A 17177-nucleotide genomic window follows, 5' to 3' on the forward strand; every position below is an offset into this window, starting at 1 on the left:
AGCTTTGGATATAACTATTCATGTGGAGTAATTTTCTTAGCATCTAACCAAATCAAAACTAAGCAGAAGGAGCAGACTTCATGTGGGAAACAGCCTGATTACAGTTGCGGCCACTAACGCCTCCAGAAGTGTCAAAACTCTGGAAAGACAGGTGGACTCAGGTGTCTCATTAGAAGCACAAAGAGCTTGTTAATGAGTCCTTTTGTCATTCTGTGTATGCAGATTCATTTTGCTTTGACCACCAATTTATTACCGGAATGACACTCGTTATTTTTATTATTATTGCTTTTTTCTCTCTTTTAAAACTTGCATCATATATGCTGAACACGTTATTGAAGGTTTACTTGAGCCCATCTGATATTTTCTTAGGGTATAAAAAAGAAGCGGCAACTAAGTAAGCTGCAAAGAACACAAAAAATACAAGACTCTCTCTGACATCTGCTGAGGTGGCCAGCCTATAGCCCAGCCTTAAAGCTTAAAGATGTCCCCTGCACCCTCCTAGCATGATCAGAGGTACAAACACTGCAGAGATCTAAGAGTGCTGGAAAATATGAAGACCACAAGCAGGCTAAAGTACACTCATAAACTTGTAAAACATATGATCTGCTCCATTTTACGCTATCGTTTGTTTCGTGGTGTCACAAAATGATTTTTTTCATTGTTCTGATGGTCACTGTAGTGGCTATATTAATTTCTTAAAGTTCTCTCTTTCTCTTATATTTAATATAACCACACTACGGATGGGCAAAGCGCCTGTTTTTATGCGTTTTGGTTAGCAACAACGACGGTAACACCATGGCGTGTCCACTTGTTTATGTTCCACATAAATCTTTCACAATAAAGCTCAAGATCCTGTTGAAACATTTCAAAATAAACTTAATCACGTGAAAGAGCAGATTATTTATGGATGAGAAGTAAAAAAGAGCTGCCAGGTGCTAAAAAATAAACCTTAGACTCAAACGTTAGAACAGGCTTTTCCCCACAGCACACTGTGTAATAAATACTCACAAAGAAAACGGCGGCCATTACAACTTATGTCTAAAAATATATATTTTCATGCATCGGTTAAAACACTCGACTCCAGCTACATGACGCACAGCTGGAAACACTTCCCGCAAGTCAAGCTGCCCGAGATTCACAGAATTTACAGAAAATGTTACATTTTTGTGATTTATAACGTTATCGGGACGATAGAATTCTTATATCGGGATATTTTGGTCATATCGCACAGCCCTAGTTGGACTTCACTGAATGATCAGTCTAACGACAACAGGAAACCAAGCCCCTTATCTAAAGAGAACATTTGCTTTCCCCTGGTGAGAGGAATCCTATTCATGTTTATTAGGGATAGCTCAGTAGGTAGAGTGGTGGCCCCATGATCAGAAGGTCGGGGGTTCGATTCCCCTGAACAGCTACCCTGAGGTACCCCTGAGCAAGGTACCGTCCCTACACACTGCTCCCCGGGCCCCCAATGGCTGCCCACTGCTTCACTGAGTGAATGGGTTAAATGCAGAGAGGGATTTTCCCCACGGGGACCAATAAAGTACACACTTTCTTTCTTATAGTTTGTTTTGAGCATGGCTTTGCTATATGTATTTTGATAGACACACAAAAAACCCAAAACTGGACAGGTTTTGTTTTTAAGGTTTGGAGTGAGTTTGCCTCTGTGTGTATATAAATTCTACCCTGAAAACTCTTATCGAAAACAAATATATTTTGATTAGTTCAGTATCTGATGTTCTTCAGCTTGTGAAAATACAGCTACTACATATAGTCTAATATAGATCTGTGTTCTCAATACTAGTTTAGTATGTTTTTTTCATATGCAGATTTCTGTAAGTGGTCATACAAGGGGCAGTAGGAAGAGTGGGTCATCTACTAACAGGAAGGTCAATGGTTCAAGCCTCAGCTACTCCAGCAGGCACTACCTTGGGTTAGCCTCTGTTGTTTAAATGGGCTATAGGCGAGAAAAAAAAAACATAACAAAAATGTACATAATATAACATAGTGCATGTTTCAGATATATTCTTTTAACTTTCAAGAAAAAATTATGTTTAACTCAATTCAGTGGGCTGCATACAGAGTTAACTCTGATTGGTCAATTAGATTATAAAATGCTATGCAAGTACTAGTCTGTTTACCATATACAAAGATGTAATGACATTTACACACATCTGCACAGGGATTCAGGGGACCAACACCCTTAAGATTGCTGATTGGCTGCTCTAACCTCTTTGTGCCTTCTAGGTTTCTCATCTATTATTTCCAGCTACCACAGCCAGTGTTGTTTTTAAAAAAAGAAAAAAAAAGATTAGATGGGTCAGTTTATCTGACCACTAAAGCACTCTGCCTCCACAATAAGATTACAAATGATTTCAAAAAGAAAAGAAACGTGAAACTAATGCAATTGTTAGACTCCACACAGTAATATGTTTCATAGTGTGGAAAAAAAATGTAATGGTAACAGATGATGATGACCCTGACTCAATATAAGTCCACTCTCCGTATCTTTTAATCCCTTTAGCATGAATGTGATCAGACAGCCCAAACAGTCTCAGAGCTTTAGAAATACTGAAACGAACGATTTGGGGAGAAAAACTTTTTTTTTCATCTTTGCAGGTTGCTTACAAACATTCATCTTTGCTCTTTTTCTCTTTTTTCTCTAGCCTCTCCATATAAGTCTTTCCAATACTTTCAGATTTTCCCGAGGCAGGTGTGCGACTGACTTTTCCAAATCACTCATGTGTGAAACAGCTTGAATTAGAACCACTATCACATACAAAGGAAACTAAACCTCATCAAGTAGTTTCTCCCTGTTTTCATGGGGTCAAAGACTGCACGAGGACTCTCACTGGGCAAAAGGTCCTATTTGGCAAGTGTTTCTGCAATATGTAAAACACTGACAAATGAATCAACACCCTTTTTTAAATAAAGTAAAGCAATGGAAGGACCTTCAGGACCTCTGAGCTCACCATGTTTAATAATTACCTTCACTGGATATTCATTCTGCTGATTCGAGTGTTTTGAGGAGAATCTTAGCAGGAAAGGTCAAACAGTACTTGTAATGCAGCGGTGGGTGATCACACATCCACTGTCACTTACATCTCTAGAGTGGAGCAGCTGCAGATTACAGTGCTGTTAAATGCAATTCATTACACATTAGCATTTTACCACAGTGCTGCAGTTATTGACTGTACTACAGTGTGCATCCCCATAAACTACATGCTGTGCAAATGCAAGACGGTGTAGGTGTGTATGAATTATTTGTAACTGCTCGAGTAAACATTTGAAAGATATGAAAGAAGTAGAGTAATGTATACACTGTACATTTGGATATTATTGATTAATTGTTGGGTGGAGAGAACCCAGATTTGGTACTGTGTAAGTCTTACTGTTTAAAATGTATATTTAATTTAATGAAGCCTAAGCTCCACCAAATTGGTGCATTAATTAATAACAGAAAGAAGAGCCCTGAAACACTAACATATTTACTGTAATACAAAGAATGCAAAATATTCTGCTGAATATATAATATAACCTATTTTGCACAATATGGTCTAAAATATGTATAACCACTCCTTTATACGTAACTCTATTGCTATCTAGTAAGAGGAAGGACACATTGTTTACATATTTGAAAAAAGTGCAAATAGTACCATACCTACCATACCTATTTAACAGAATGAGTGAGTCAGCAGAGTTGTACCTGCATGATTAAGATTTAAGGCATGTAAACTGTATCTTGTAGTTTAATCCATTGATGACTGCTGTTAATATATGAGACAAAGATAAGAAAAACACACCCCTACCTTGCAACAGATGAGCAAAATAGCATCATGATGGGAAAGCTAGCTGGAGGAGGGGATGTGAGTGTTGAAAGTGTTGAACAAAGACTAGACTAGGACTAGTAGTGATATTACACTGTGAAAAGGAAACAAAACTAACTAAAAATGTCTGGGAGTATGGGCCATATGGATAGATGATCATCTTTTGTTTAAAAAGTCGGGCACTAAAACTTCCAACTTGCCCTGCTAGCAAACTGGCTTACAAAACTTTTGATGAGATCTCAGACGTACTAAAGAGGCTTTTAAATCGAACACCTCTGGCGATAGCTGAATGGTTCAGGTTTTACAAAAGGAATGAGTCAAATATTGAATTCATATTGGAGTATATGGCAGAGCTTCATAGATTAGGAGAGCATTGCCATGTCGGGGAGTACGCACTAAGGAACAGGCTTGTGTGTGGACTGAGCAATGAGGCCAATCTGAAATGGCTTTTGACAGAATATAGACTAACATTGACTTGCAATTTGGAAATTTCCATATTTATGGAAAACACAGCACACACATAAAGTAGTACACAAAACTCAGACTTGATTAAGAAGTGTTAAAATGTTGCACCATCCTGCAGATTTCTGGTTTAAGGATAAAAGTTGCAGGATGGGCAATAAAAGAGGGTACATAGAGAAAATATGTAAATTAAAGACAGACAAAGAAAACAAGAACCAAGGACAAGAAGGTACAGAGGTAACATGAGAGACTCAAATGAGGATGATTTGTCAGTGACAGAAGTTATATGGCTGACACCTAATGTTTACAGAGTGCCATGAAAGATGAAACTAGCCAGTGGGTCAGTGCTCACATCCAGGAAAATGTTCCTAAACTCAACCTGAAATATACAAATGTGGGATTGATAACTTACACAGGAGCGAGAATCACAATACTGCAAAAGCTGAAGTTAAAGGTGAAATATGGGCACATATATGTCTCTTTGGCATGAGATAAAGGCCACGCACCAAACAGAATTGAAGTTGTGTCAGAAATACTATATAGAGATTCAGTGTTGAGGGAGGGGATTGACTGAGCTTGAAGAGAGCGCAAGACCGAGGTTTCACAGGCAAGTCATGTTGTATACGGCTTAAAATCTAAGCAGTGTTTCAGTATTCGGTACACCAAGGAATATTAGCTGTAAAGAACTTATGTGACTGGGCAATGCTAACAGTATCTTTTGGAAAAAAGACAACAGGCAAAGAACTTATTTGTCACTGAATCCCATAATACATATAGACCAATATCCAATCCCACGCAAAGATGACACTTGTGATTCTTTAGCACAGTGAGAGTTTTTAAGAGATTACCTTGCTTGGGCCCTATCTATATCTATAAAGGAAAATATAACAACCATCATACTCACAAGAGTCTATATGAATACAGTAAATTGATCTTTGGCATCGCCACTGCTCCAGTAATTTGGCAAACTGCCCCGAGCCAGCGGCTGCAAGCTATATCAGTCACTCAGTCATACTGAGAGAGCATAATCATTACTGTTCCAGATGATACCATGCATTTTGCAAGCATAGTTGCTGTTCTGACAAATTAGTGGAGCACTAGCTGTCAATCATGGACTCCATAAGAACTCAGCAATCCTGAATGACTAAGTTTACTTAACTGGATTATCACAAAAGTTCTATCAACCTCTCAAGTGTGTTATATTCACTGAATGTGGTGCTGCAGTGGTAACCCAAATGGAAGCAGATCAGTGTATGTGCATATTTTGTCTTCTGTGTCACATTTAATATGTTTGGCTGGTACTGGGTAACTTTTAATTTTTGCCAATGAATTCATTTTTTGCATGTTTGAAAAAGGCAAGAGACAATGTTTTTGGTTTACTAGTGCTATGGGCAGAATACCTTTGTATGTTGGTAAGATAGTAAAGTGGTACCTGGGTGATTTTACATGAACATTGAACTGACACACATCATTTTTTTCTGTTATTGCAAGGGAAGAAACATATAAAAAACATCTATACAGAAATCCATCAAGTTAAGCTGCTGAAATAATCATTTTGTGGGGCATAATTATCACAATGTTTTTTAGGTTTGTCTGGTTTGCAAACTGCATGTATATAGTAAGCCTTACACTGATCCACTATGCTATGGTGGCAATCTGTTTCCCACTATCCTCTAACCATTTTCAAAATTTCCTTTATTACAGAACACAACATGTGTCCTCACAGCCTACACACTGAAAGTGGCAAGTTCTGATCCAGATTTGGATGCAGTACGGCTGGCGTGCTAGGTTCTTTCAAATGACTATAAGACCTACAAAGACCTGATCTTACACAGCCAGACATTTCTCCACAGAGCTGTGTCATTATGATGAATGCTTGCTTCCCCATGTGCAAATGTTCCAACGAAACGTGCTCTCACCCACTTTTTAGAAGACTCACCCCCACCATCATTTTATAAATGTTGCACAACCAAAAATGTTTGTGATCGGCCTAAGCAAATATAAAAAAACAAAACAAAACTGACTGTTCTTCCCCCCGATACAGTAGCAGAATAATAACTGCACCCTATGGAAGTGAGTCGTGCTTATAGAATGCCTTATTAGAGTTTGAGGACATTGCATGAAACTTTGTATCTGTATATTCCCTACCTTGCCAAGTATTCCCCCGAGCTCCCATTGCTCTGTTGTTTATCCATACAATTGGTAGTCCCTGGTATGAGTGCCAAGGCAGGATTATCCTGGGCAGCACTGCCCACGGCACGCGCCCCGAGTTCTAATGAGTCATGGACATAGTGATCCAGAGAAGGGGATCCCATGACCCCATGGGCCAGTAACCCCAGGGGTAACCCTTCTGTTCTCAGCTCAGCCACATTCTGGCTGTCCCCCAAGACCCAGTGAAACTCTGGAAGCGTCATCCGCGTGACCAGCGTCCACAAACGTCGCACCTCGCGAATGTCGCACCCAAATGTCACCAATCCTGTTGTAGATGAGTGTTCTCTAAGGGCCCCCAGCTGTCGCAGGAGAGTTTGCTGCTGGTCTGATTTAGAAGAAGTGGATGATGAAGAAGAAGAGGCAGCAGAGGAAAAATAGGGTAAGGTTGCAATACCTGATGCCACCGCCGAGGTTGATAGTGCAGATGAAGATACTGAAGAGGTTAAGGCAATAGTTGTCAGGTTGACAAGAGTGCCCAGGTGAAAGCGGGTGTTGTTCTTGATGAGGAAAAGGAAGTCACTAATATTCCATTCCTGGCAGAGCAGAATGCTGATGTCCCACCAGCCATTCATCATCAGCAGGGTATAGAGCAGCTGGGATTGTGGAGCCTCCACAGTTCGCATCGCCATTTGGAAATGTAGAGGATTCTGTGAAAAGTTGGTAAAAGGAGGACAGGTGTAATGGGAGTTGAATTGGCAAATGGAGTGGAAGGTAAAAAAAATAGTTGTAGGGGAAAAGTTGAAGTAACAGAAAAAAAACGGGAAAAATGTGATTTTGAAAAGTGGAGGAGTGCATTTAAAAAGGAACGAGGTGAATAGGTGTGACAGGAGGAGAAGATTTAAGGGATTAAAATAAATGGATGAAAAAATGGCAAAGGCAGTGGAATTAAATAATACGAGATAGAGAGGAGGGACAGTTAAACATAAACAGAAGGAAATAAAGGAGGAAATAAAAATGTTGTGATCAGAGGACAAAGTGTCGATGGGAATCAGTTGGATTTTATACATGGGAGACAGATAGCAAGAGAGACACAGCATCAGATGATTGGTTTTGGAATTGATGATATTGTGAGAAAAAGCAACATGAGGATAGCGGAGAAATGATGTTGGTGAAAAAGAAAGGAATAGGATGGGCATAAGGAAGTGAAATAAAACAGAAGAGCAGAAGAAGAAACAGGAGAAAGAGAAGGGTTCATAAATCCAAATGTAGTTACTTTTTGTCTTCAGTTAACATAGTTTGCTGTGTATAATGGATAACCTCCACTTACCTGTTTCTATAAATATAACTAATCACATTTTTTAACTGTGTAGTCACTTTGCAGTTCTGAATTGCAGTTCATTTCAAAAGAGCCTTTCCCCTACTCAGCACCACAACATTTAATTTAGTTTACACCTTTGTTGAATTTATGTGATTCATAATTTCAGCAGTTGATTAATGACCTAGACAGATCAATTAGTACATGGTGGCTGATTACCACTAGGACCTCATCTGATACAATAGAATTGTGCAGTCTCATAGTGTTGTTGTTGTGAGGAAAACCTTTCACCAATTTTAGCATCTTTCTAGAAAGAAAGTAAATTGAGAAGCATGAAATAGATTTATTCCAAAATGTACCGCCTAACTGGCTTTAAGTTTTAAATCTGCTGGACCACCTGCAGAGGTAAAAACAATTTAGCGCTTTATGCAAGTAATGCAGCATTGCATGTATTACATCATTGGCGACACATTTCGTATTACTCTTCTTCTAATCGACATTTTTCATTCTAAATAGTACATTTAAGAATCATTTGCTGCCTTTTAGGTCAGAGCTGGTTTAACTGTTTTGATACACTTGACATGTTTGAATTTGGTTCCTTTGTTCTGTTATTCTGTAATCAGCTAACAAATCCTTGCCAGTGTGGAAAACTTATTTCCAACCGTAGCAGTGCTACAAACAAAACTGCTGATTTTTTGGAACTTTGCCCCTAACATTAAATTAAGTAACAAACACTGGCTGATAAACAGTCCCCAGCCCCCTGTTATTTACATTGACTTGCCACTTTATTATGTACCCCTGTTCAACTGCTCATTAAACACAGATATCTAATCAGCCAGTCATGTGGCAGCAACTCAATGCATTTGGGCCTGTAGACATGGTCAAGTCAACCTGCTAAAGTTCAAAACAAGCATCAGAATAAGGAAAAAATGTGATTTAAGTGACTTTGACAGTGGGATAGTTTTTGGTGCCAGACAGCCTGGTCTGCGTGTCTCAGAAACTGCTAATCTACTGAAATTTCCCCTCTAAATCATCACTAGGGTTTACAGAGAATGACCCAAAAAAGAGAAACTATTCAATTCAATAAGTGGAAGTTCTTAAAATAAAAATGCCATATGTCAGATGAGAATGACCATGTCCTTAGAGCCACAAAAGGAAAGAAACTGTAACTCCAATAACTATGCATTGCAACCATGGTATGCCGAATATCATCTCTTGATGCAAACATGTTGCACCTTGAAGATGACAGGCTATATCAGCAGACGACCACACCTGGTACACCTGCTGTCACCTAAGAACAGGAAGCAGAGGCTAAGATTAACACAGACTCGCTGGTCTGATGAGTTTCAAAATCTGGTGTAAACAACAAGAAAAACAAGGATCCATCCTGCCTTCTACCAACACTTAGTGGTAGTTATGGTGTAATGGAGTGGAGAATATTTTCTTGGCACAAAAATGATCCAGTTTGAGCAGAGCTCCTTTGGGATGTGGTGGAACAGGAAATTCACATCATAGATTTGATGCCCACAAATTTGCAGCACCTGTGTGATACCATCATACCAATTTAGACCAAAACCTGAGAGGAATTTTTTAGATATGAAAAATTAAGGTACTTCCAAAGAGAGAAGGGCTGTATCCAATGAAGTGTCCAGTGAGTTTCAGTTGCCACTATTCCAACACGCTAAAACCATGATTGCTCAAAATGTCAAACTTTATGAGCTCATGTTAGTTTGTAACCAACTATGAAACAGCAGTGCCGGTCTTTATATTGAATCCAGTCCTCTCTGCACATCTTGCACATCTCTTTGATTTGAGATATCATGCCAAATCAAGTGAAATGCCTATAACTCTTGAACTTAAAGTTTTATCAGTAGTCTGGCTAGTCTTTACACCCATGCCAAATTTAAGGTTTGCCAAAGTACAATAACAAGTATTGCTTGATGCAAATTTCTGCTACTCGAATTCAATAAAGGCTAAAGAAGACAGTCCCATTCTTAACAGTTAACTCTTTAATGCTGTCATACATGCACTTTCCAATCCAATCCAACCCACTTTCATCGCAGCACCACCATCAGGTCTCTTACAGGACTATTATTATGTAAAACTTCCGTCTGTGCTTTTAGCTGACTCCTGAAAGCAAGTCGCAGCTTATGGCAGTAACACCGCAATTTCACCAGAATCTGCAAATTTACAGTTCATATTTCTAATTCTAGTTTCAGTTTTATTTAATTTTATGTTCATGAAAGGTTATAAAAGTCTTTTTTATTCGTACGCTGATGTATTCAAATTATGAATGAAAGACCATGTTGGTTTTAATAGCAGTTGAAATATTTTCTTCAAGAGTCTCAGAATAGAAACACGATAAAAAGAGAGTCAATATTGAACTCAGCAGGTGTCTGAACACATTACTGTCAGAGATTAAATAATCAAATTCACTATTAAGGTTAATAATTGATGTTGGGTTTCAAGTTGTTCTACACTGGTTGGTTCCAGAAGACACACCTTGTTAACAAAACACTCAGTTCCATAGTGTTGAGCTATAGTATGAAGGTCTTTCATTGGCATAGTTATTTCCTGTTTGGTGGTAATGAATTTGCTCATTTGTTTGCAATAATCAGTTAAATGCAGACTACACACATAGATCAGAGCAGATACATTTGAAAGGTGACACTCATCCCTGTAATACTTGAAATAACATTAAATAGGTCAGAGGGCTGCATGAGCTGCATGAGCTGCCAGATCTGCGTCAGTATACCTCGGCATACTGTACCCAGTATACAATATGGCACTTAATCAGTCGCACACTTGTTTGCTTGCCTGAACCCACAACACCAAACACAGAATTAAAGTTGTTTAAGGGACCTGAGTGAACCACTTTAATTGCTTTACAACTTTTACACAAGCTTTGCACAAAAAAGTTCATTAGATTAATCTGTTGTTTAATTTGATTTATCCTGTTAATCACTCTGTTTAATAGACATGCAAATAAGATATTTATTAATCAGCTTATTGCATACACGTGGATAGATTGTTGCTGGAACAAAAGCACCTACAAAAGCAATTGCAAATGTTTTATTTCAGATTTAAAAGTCCTCTATCAGGGAGGAAAATGGTAATGCAGTCCACAGGGCATCAGAGTCTCGCCTGCTCTCATTCTCCAGGAGGATTGGATGGATTATTTTCAACTGCGGCACTTCTGCACTGTGATCTCCATAAATCTGTAACCCTCTCTTTGTTCTTCATGTAAATAAACAGGAAAAAAAAAATTGTACTGAGTGTGGCTCCTTGCTCCCCTACATAAATACAGAGATCTGCTGCTTTCAGTGTGCTGTGAAATCCCGGCTCTGTTGTCACTGTGCTCTTTTTTTTTTTAAATCCCTCCTTGCTTCAAAAAATGATTTTCCCCTGTGATTTCCACATCTAAAACACATTAGCTGCAACTTGTTGTGCTAAGAAACTTGCAGAGTTTGCTGTATGGTAAAAAAAAAAAAAAAAAAAAAAAAGGTATGGACTGACAGACTCATGAACCAGTGGACAAATCCAGTAATGACTTAGTTATTGTTCTTAATACAATGAATCATCTAATCAAAGAAAAATCAATAACCATCTACCATTTGTTATTGTAATACAATCGTTAGTTAACCAATTTAGTTAAATGAATGCATTGCAGAACAACTGAATTGTTATGGAAGACCTATTACGCTCAGTACCAGTTTCATATTTTTTATTTTTGTATTCCACTAGAAAAGCTGTGGAGGATCCACAGTTCAAAATAATCCTTATCTATCTGCACCCTCAGTTCATCCTCTGTCTCCCTTCAAGGCCAGCCTCGCCTTGAAGCCAAGTCTCTTCTGATTGGATGGCCCTCGCAAACAGGTTTGAACACTGCGTGGGAGATACTGCACTGATCACAGCTAGAGCTGTGTGGCTAAGATGATCGCGTTAATGATACCCACTCTCTTGACATCATGATGAAAACTAAGGATTAAGAGTAGTCTAAAGCTCAAACCTTTGGATCCAAAGGCATTCTTGCACATATATTAAACTTAGTACTTAACATGGGCCTATTATACTTTTTTATACCACATATACTGTTAAATTGCTGGATGTTTTAAAGATTGCAAGTCGACTGCTCAAACTGAATGACCATTTGCATGACACTATGTGGAAAGGCTGCTCAGTATAGACAGAATTTATTGCATGTTTTCTGTAGGTCTGATTACATTGGAGCAGTATACCTAATAAAGTGTTTATATGGTATATATTGCACATACATCATGATATTGGCGCATACCTGTAGCAATGTTGATTTTTCGCATACAGTTAGTGCTGACACATAACTGGAATAAGTAGCAATGTGAAGATGCTCTGTCTTTCTGTATATATGTGCGTATGTAGCTATCTTTCCACAGTCTCTGGGTCAGCATGGGATATATTTCCACTTTAAAACTAAGTCCTCCTATCTGAGATGACTGGTCTTTCCCAGAGAGCTTCCTTTTGCCAAGAGTTCCTCAGTTCTTTGGCTTTTATATGCTAAATTCTCATCCCTTTCCTGCTATCAAAACCACTCACCACAACTCCCAGCCCAGTTCCTTTACTCTGAGGTCACTTTATCCTTTGCTCCATAATCTCCATATTCTCATGCAGCTTCATCATTCTGACACTTACATAACATACTGTGGGCAGATCACGTTATCAAAAGTTTTTTTTTTTTTTTGATGATTCATTGTATTACACAAATGTTCAGCTGTGAACCTTGTCTTTAAACTTTGACTTTAAACATTCCAGGATAAAATAAAAACTCAAGGTCAAACAAAGTGAGGAAATAAACACTAATGAGATCATCTCAAGACATCCAAAAAGTTTTTGCACTTTTCACACTCAAAAAATGTTTTAGAGAAATTGCTGTCAGCCTGCAGTTGGGATTTGCCAGTGAAACTAGATTGAGTCAGAAGGGAGTTAAGCCATTTCTCTAAAAGTCTCACACAAGCACTGCACACACTATTTCCTAGTCAGTTTTTTTGCACATGTTCATCCTTCCATTCAACAGTCTTCCCATCTACTCCTCTATCAATCAATCATCCTTAACTTTTGGTTTGTCAGTTGTATCCATTACTGTTATTTCACTTCTAGGAATCAGTTTTGACTTTAAACACCTGCTGACTCCTTACAGAGAAACCCTTCCTTGTGCACAGAGCAGGAAATTAGATATTATCCTAGAAACACACACACATTCTTACGCACACATATACACCAACACATAAACAGACACAAACTGTCTGACAAAGCCACACACACACATTACTATACCCTAGTAGGTGGCAAGTATCCCAGAACCCTTCAGTCCAGCTAATGGGTTTGGATGTGTGCATGAAAAAAACACATTCTTTGTCCCTCCTTTGGATGTTTGTGTGTAGAATATTACAAATACAGAAACACATGCAGATTGTTGGCTTTCTCTCACTGATGTGCAATATCTCTTCTTTGTAGCATCACCCAATTAAAGAGGTTTACAGTGTATTACACCAAATCATTTTTGGGAATGTGCGTGTGCCTATTCCTTCTTGTGCTCGATAGCACAAACAAATAAGGGGCAAACTCACAGCAGGTGTTTTTTCCACAGAATTATTACTGATGCCCCTCCACGCTAATGAATATAGTATTTACATTACTAACTAGTTTCCCCTTTGCTCTCATTTTAGCTGCAAACTCCACCAGCAAGCTTCGCACTGGTGCGTTGTGCAAGAGTTTATTTTTCAACGATCTCCAACGTAAGAACTGCTGCTGCTTTTGCCTTAACTGTTAAAAATTGACATAAATCAGAATAAAAATCCATATCATTTTATACTGGTTTCAGGGTATTGTTTTATTTTCCAAAAGCCCTGACAAGAATCTATAGTGTTTATATAGATATATACAGTGCTCATATATTGAGCACTTTTGACTCATATACGTAAGTCTGAGTAAATAAAGAATTACAATTACAAAAGAATCCATGTTTGTGCCAAAAAAAATGTTTACTTGTACTGAAGGATTAAAGTGCCTTATTATTTATAATAATAATAAGGAGTGTATATTGGTATATGGAAAAAAAATCAGAACACCACTGCAAACTTTAGTTTATATAGTGATGTAATGGTTTCCTGCCAAGTCTGGACTCCATATGGTATACACAAGGAACTGTACTCAAGGTATTTCCAGTGGTACAATGTAAAAAAAATGAAGCAAAGTTTTAGCCTCACTGTAAAACCACCGAAATACACTCAAAATCTCCTCCATGGTTTATTATGTGGATTCACCTTTTGAACTGGTCCGATGAGAGGAGTGTTATGCAGCTTAAAACGGTTCTGCATGAATGGGTTTTTCTTGTATGCTACAGTTTTCTGACACTAATCTCATTATTAGATATGGGCCTGCTAAATATTAGTAGCTGGGTGGCTAAAGAGCAACCTTTTACTTCTTTGTTAAAAGGAAAGGTGTTAGGTCATAAATGTACATGCCAACACAGTGATTTAACTAAAGAGTGTTGTCCGCCTTTACCTCCGTTGTCCAGCAAATGAGATGTCAAAATATAGCATCACACTGACTTATGACTAAGAGTTTTGACTGCAATATACTGCCATAACCTCCTTCACCACAGTGCAGACATAGTGGGATTCTGAATATCAACAAAGTATTTGTTTATGTATCTATACCGCGGGGCATGTGCTGCTAGGTGCACACTGTTGTTGACTGCACACTGTCAATCAAACCATTTTTAAACATTTTATTCTGCAGAAGAGAAGCACTGCTCTTTTTTCTGCTGAAACACCCTTTAAATTCAGTAGATTTCAGCACCATGGACAGAGCGGCTTTTCCCCATGCTCCTTTTGTCTTTGACTGTTTAATGAAACTTTTTTTTTCAGAGTTATGAAAGCCAGCTTGTGCCATTTCACCTTAAATTGTGCCATTTAAGTTTGATTGACTGGGTAAACGCTGAACAAGAACGGGAAGATCTGTGCTCTTGTTGAAGGGACATCAACAATCAGCCACTGAAGGAGGCGTTTCTAGCTCTAGTCCCTGGCTTAAATGATGGCCACTGATGGCTCGCGGTGCACTGTAGTCTGTATCCACACGTATTTAAATTAGTTAAATAAATTACATGCATTCGGTGCATGGTGTACACGCAGTTTAAAGAGGTTGTCAGACTGCGATGTAAAGTTTCTTGCGTTATATTACTATAACACGTCACACCAGCACATTGCAGTTGTATGCCGAAGTGAAGCAATCAACAGTTAACAGTTCAAATTTAGCTAGGAAATAACTTTTTACCTTACTGTGGCGCGAGAACTCCCTCTGCACAACGCTGACTACAGGTACCTGAAGCGCGAGTGAGACGAATTCCAACTTGACGAACTCGTCCCTGTTCCGTGGAAAGGCGATCATGGCAGAAACCCCCTGCACAACCACGGTGTGACATACACTCTCCACGAAGGACAGCGGGTCCTCGTTTTCGGGGTTGCCCGTAGAGGAAAAGGAGAACGCGGGCAGTTCTCCGAGTGTGGATCCAACAGCCATGACAATCTCCAAGGATAAATTGTAGGGTAGCAACCCAGCCCGGTTCAGAGCCTCGACGGCGAGCAGAACCGAGTCTCGGGGTGCGAACACGCGATTTTCCGCCGAGGTGTTCTCCTCCCGTTGGCGTGCCTGGCTTTTACTCCTGTTTGCGCCCCGCTGACTGTTAACGGACGCTCTAGTCCTAAGGCTTCCATACCCAGGCGCACTGGCACTTGTTTTAAACGGTCTTTCCAACTCCAACTGCTGCTCTTCTGTCAACTCTCTTTCGTTTCCCCAGTCCTCAGAGCCGCTGACAGCCATAGCAGAGAGCAAGCGAGGCTGAACGTGCAGAGCTCCTATCCGAACCGTGTGGCCGATTCGTTTGAGCACTTGGCACGGTTGCGGGTGCGAGTGAGCGCAAATCGGAAGAAAGATGAGAGCGCACAACACTAAACATATTAGTGGCAAGACCCTGGTGCCTGGTCGCGCTGCCGGGCCACTCATCATCACCATCCCCACCGACTTCATCATCCCCGCTCCACAGCTCCTCCGGATGCCCGGTCCAACCACACAGCGGCTGAACACTGGGACCGCTCCGTTGGTCTGCGTCTTGGCCCCCTGCCTGTGGCCCCGGTGTGCCGCACAGACCAGCGGTAGCCCCCGCAACAGGACCGGTTCCAGCTGGTGGTAAAGTTGTGCGTTTTCCCTCGGACACAGACAACAGGCTGCTGAGGCGCGAGATTAGGCACGAGCCGCGCACAAGCAAAAAATGATCCCCAAAAGTGCTGTTTTTCATCTCAAAAGATTTTCATCATTCAAGCCTCGGATTACTAAACATGTCGTGGAAACAAACGGCAACATTTCCACATATTCCACAGGCAGAAAAGAAAATGCAGCAGAGTGTGTAGGCAAGCCCTGCCTAGGTCGAAAAAGGTTAATGCGCATCAAACACATTCCAAAGCAGTGGAATCCACCTCTGGAAAAGTCTGATAGCTTAATGGAGTCAAAGGAAAATCATCCCATTATCATCCACAAGGCAGGGGCAAAGGCAGCTGTTTTTTTTTTTAAACGTTTCCCCCCTTTTAAAAAAACACCCAGAAAAACAAAAGACACCCAAGTAGAAGCTTTCCAGAGCGCACGCGCTGCTTGGCTCGAGTCAGCCTCTGTGCTGGTGAGACCACTGGCACCAGAGCGTGGTCTTTCTGCGCACATTCCAAGGAGATTTAACCCCATGTTTACTTTACAACCACCAGCCACCCCTCACTTTTCACAGTGTCAGTGCGAAAGAAATGCGGACATGGTCATGGGCATGGTACTGGTGTCATTTATTCATAATCCCGACATGTCAAAAAAAAAAAAAATACAGCACATTGATTATGTGTCACGTGGGAAGATTTGTGAGATTTTACTGGAGACAAAACCAGACAGCTACCTGTTTTATGTATGAGGACACCCAATCATACATTGTTTAACGGATGTGTTTCTTTGGTAACTCACATGTCAGAGGTCACCCGGGACCCAATCAGCAGACCGAGTTTAAACAGGATCCAGATTAACGATTGGTTAATGGTCTGATGGTCTGATCTAGATTAATGATTGGCTAATGATCACTTTTGAAATAGGAGGCACGCCCACTGAGATAGTGGAAGATAGATGACCCTGATCGATCCAATATGGGCTGACCTTACAGGAAAGGACTGAAACAGGGAGAGAGTCGGGGAAGAGAAATTTTGACAGGAGAGGAGCGGGAGGTGGTGACTAATGGTAGGTAGGAGGAGAGAGAAGCAGAGGTTATGGTGAGGGGGGAAAAGGCTTAGGAGGGAACCGTGGATAAGAGATGAAAAGTGAGGAGAGGAGAATGGTAAGTGGGGAAGAAGAGCAGAGGA

The 17177-nt window shown here is 40.0% G+C and overlaps 1 protein-coding gene across 1 annotated transcript in view; it reads right to left on the minus strand.

The window, feature by feature from the left end:
• Positions 1 to 16556, minus strand: part of grin3a (glutamate receptor, ionotropic, N-methyl-D-aspartate 3A) — a 52194-nt gene extending 35638 nt beyond the window's left edge. Inside the window, exons 1-2 of the mRNA XM_082538814.1 lie at positions 15067 to 16556; positions 6438 to 7147 (exon numbers count right to left, since the gene is read on the minus strand). Of these exons, the coding sequence (XP_082394940.1) occupies positions 6438 to 7147; positions 15067 to 15822 (1466 nt within the window). The 5' untranslated portion in view covers positions 15823 to 16556. The remainder of the gene's footprint in view (positions 1 to 6437; positions 7148 to 15066) is intronic.
• Positions 16557 to 17177: the final 621 nt, after the last annotated feature.

This window comes from Aulonocara stuartgranti (genome assembly GCF_965226115.1).
Source record: "Aulonocara stuartgranti genome assembly, chromosome: 7".
Lineage (NCBI taxonomy): Eukaryota > Metazoa > Chordata > Actinopteri > Cichliformes > Cichlidae > Aulonocara > Aulonocara stuartgranti.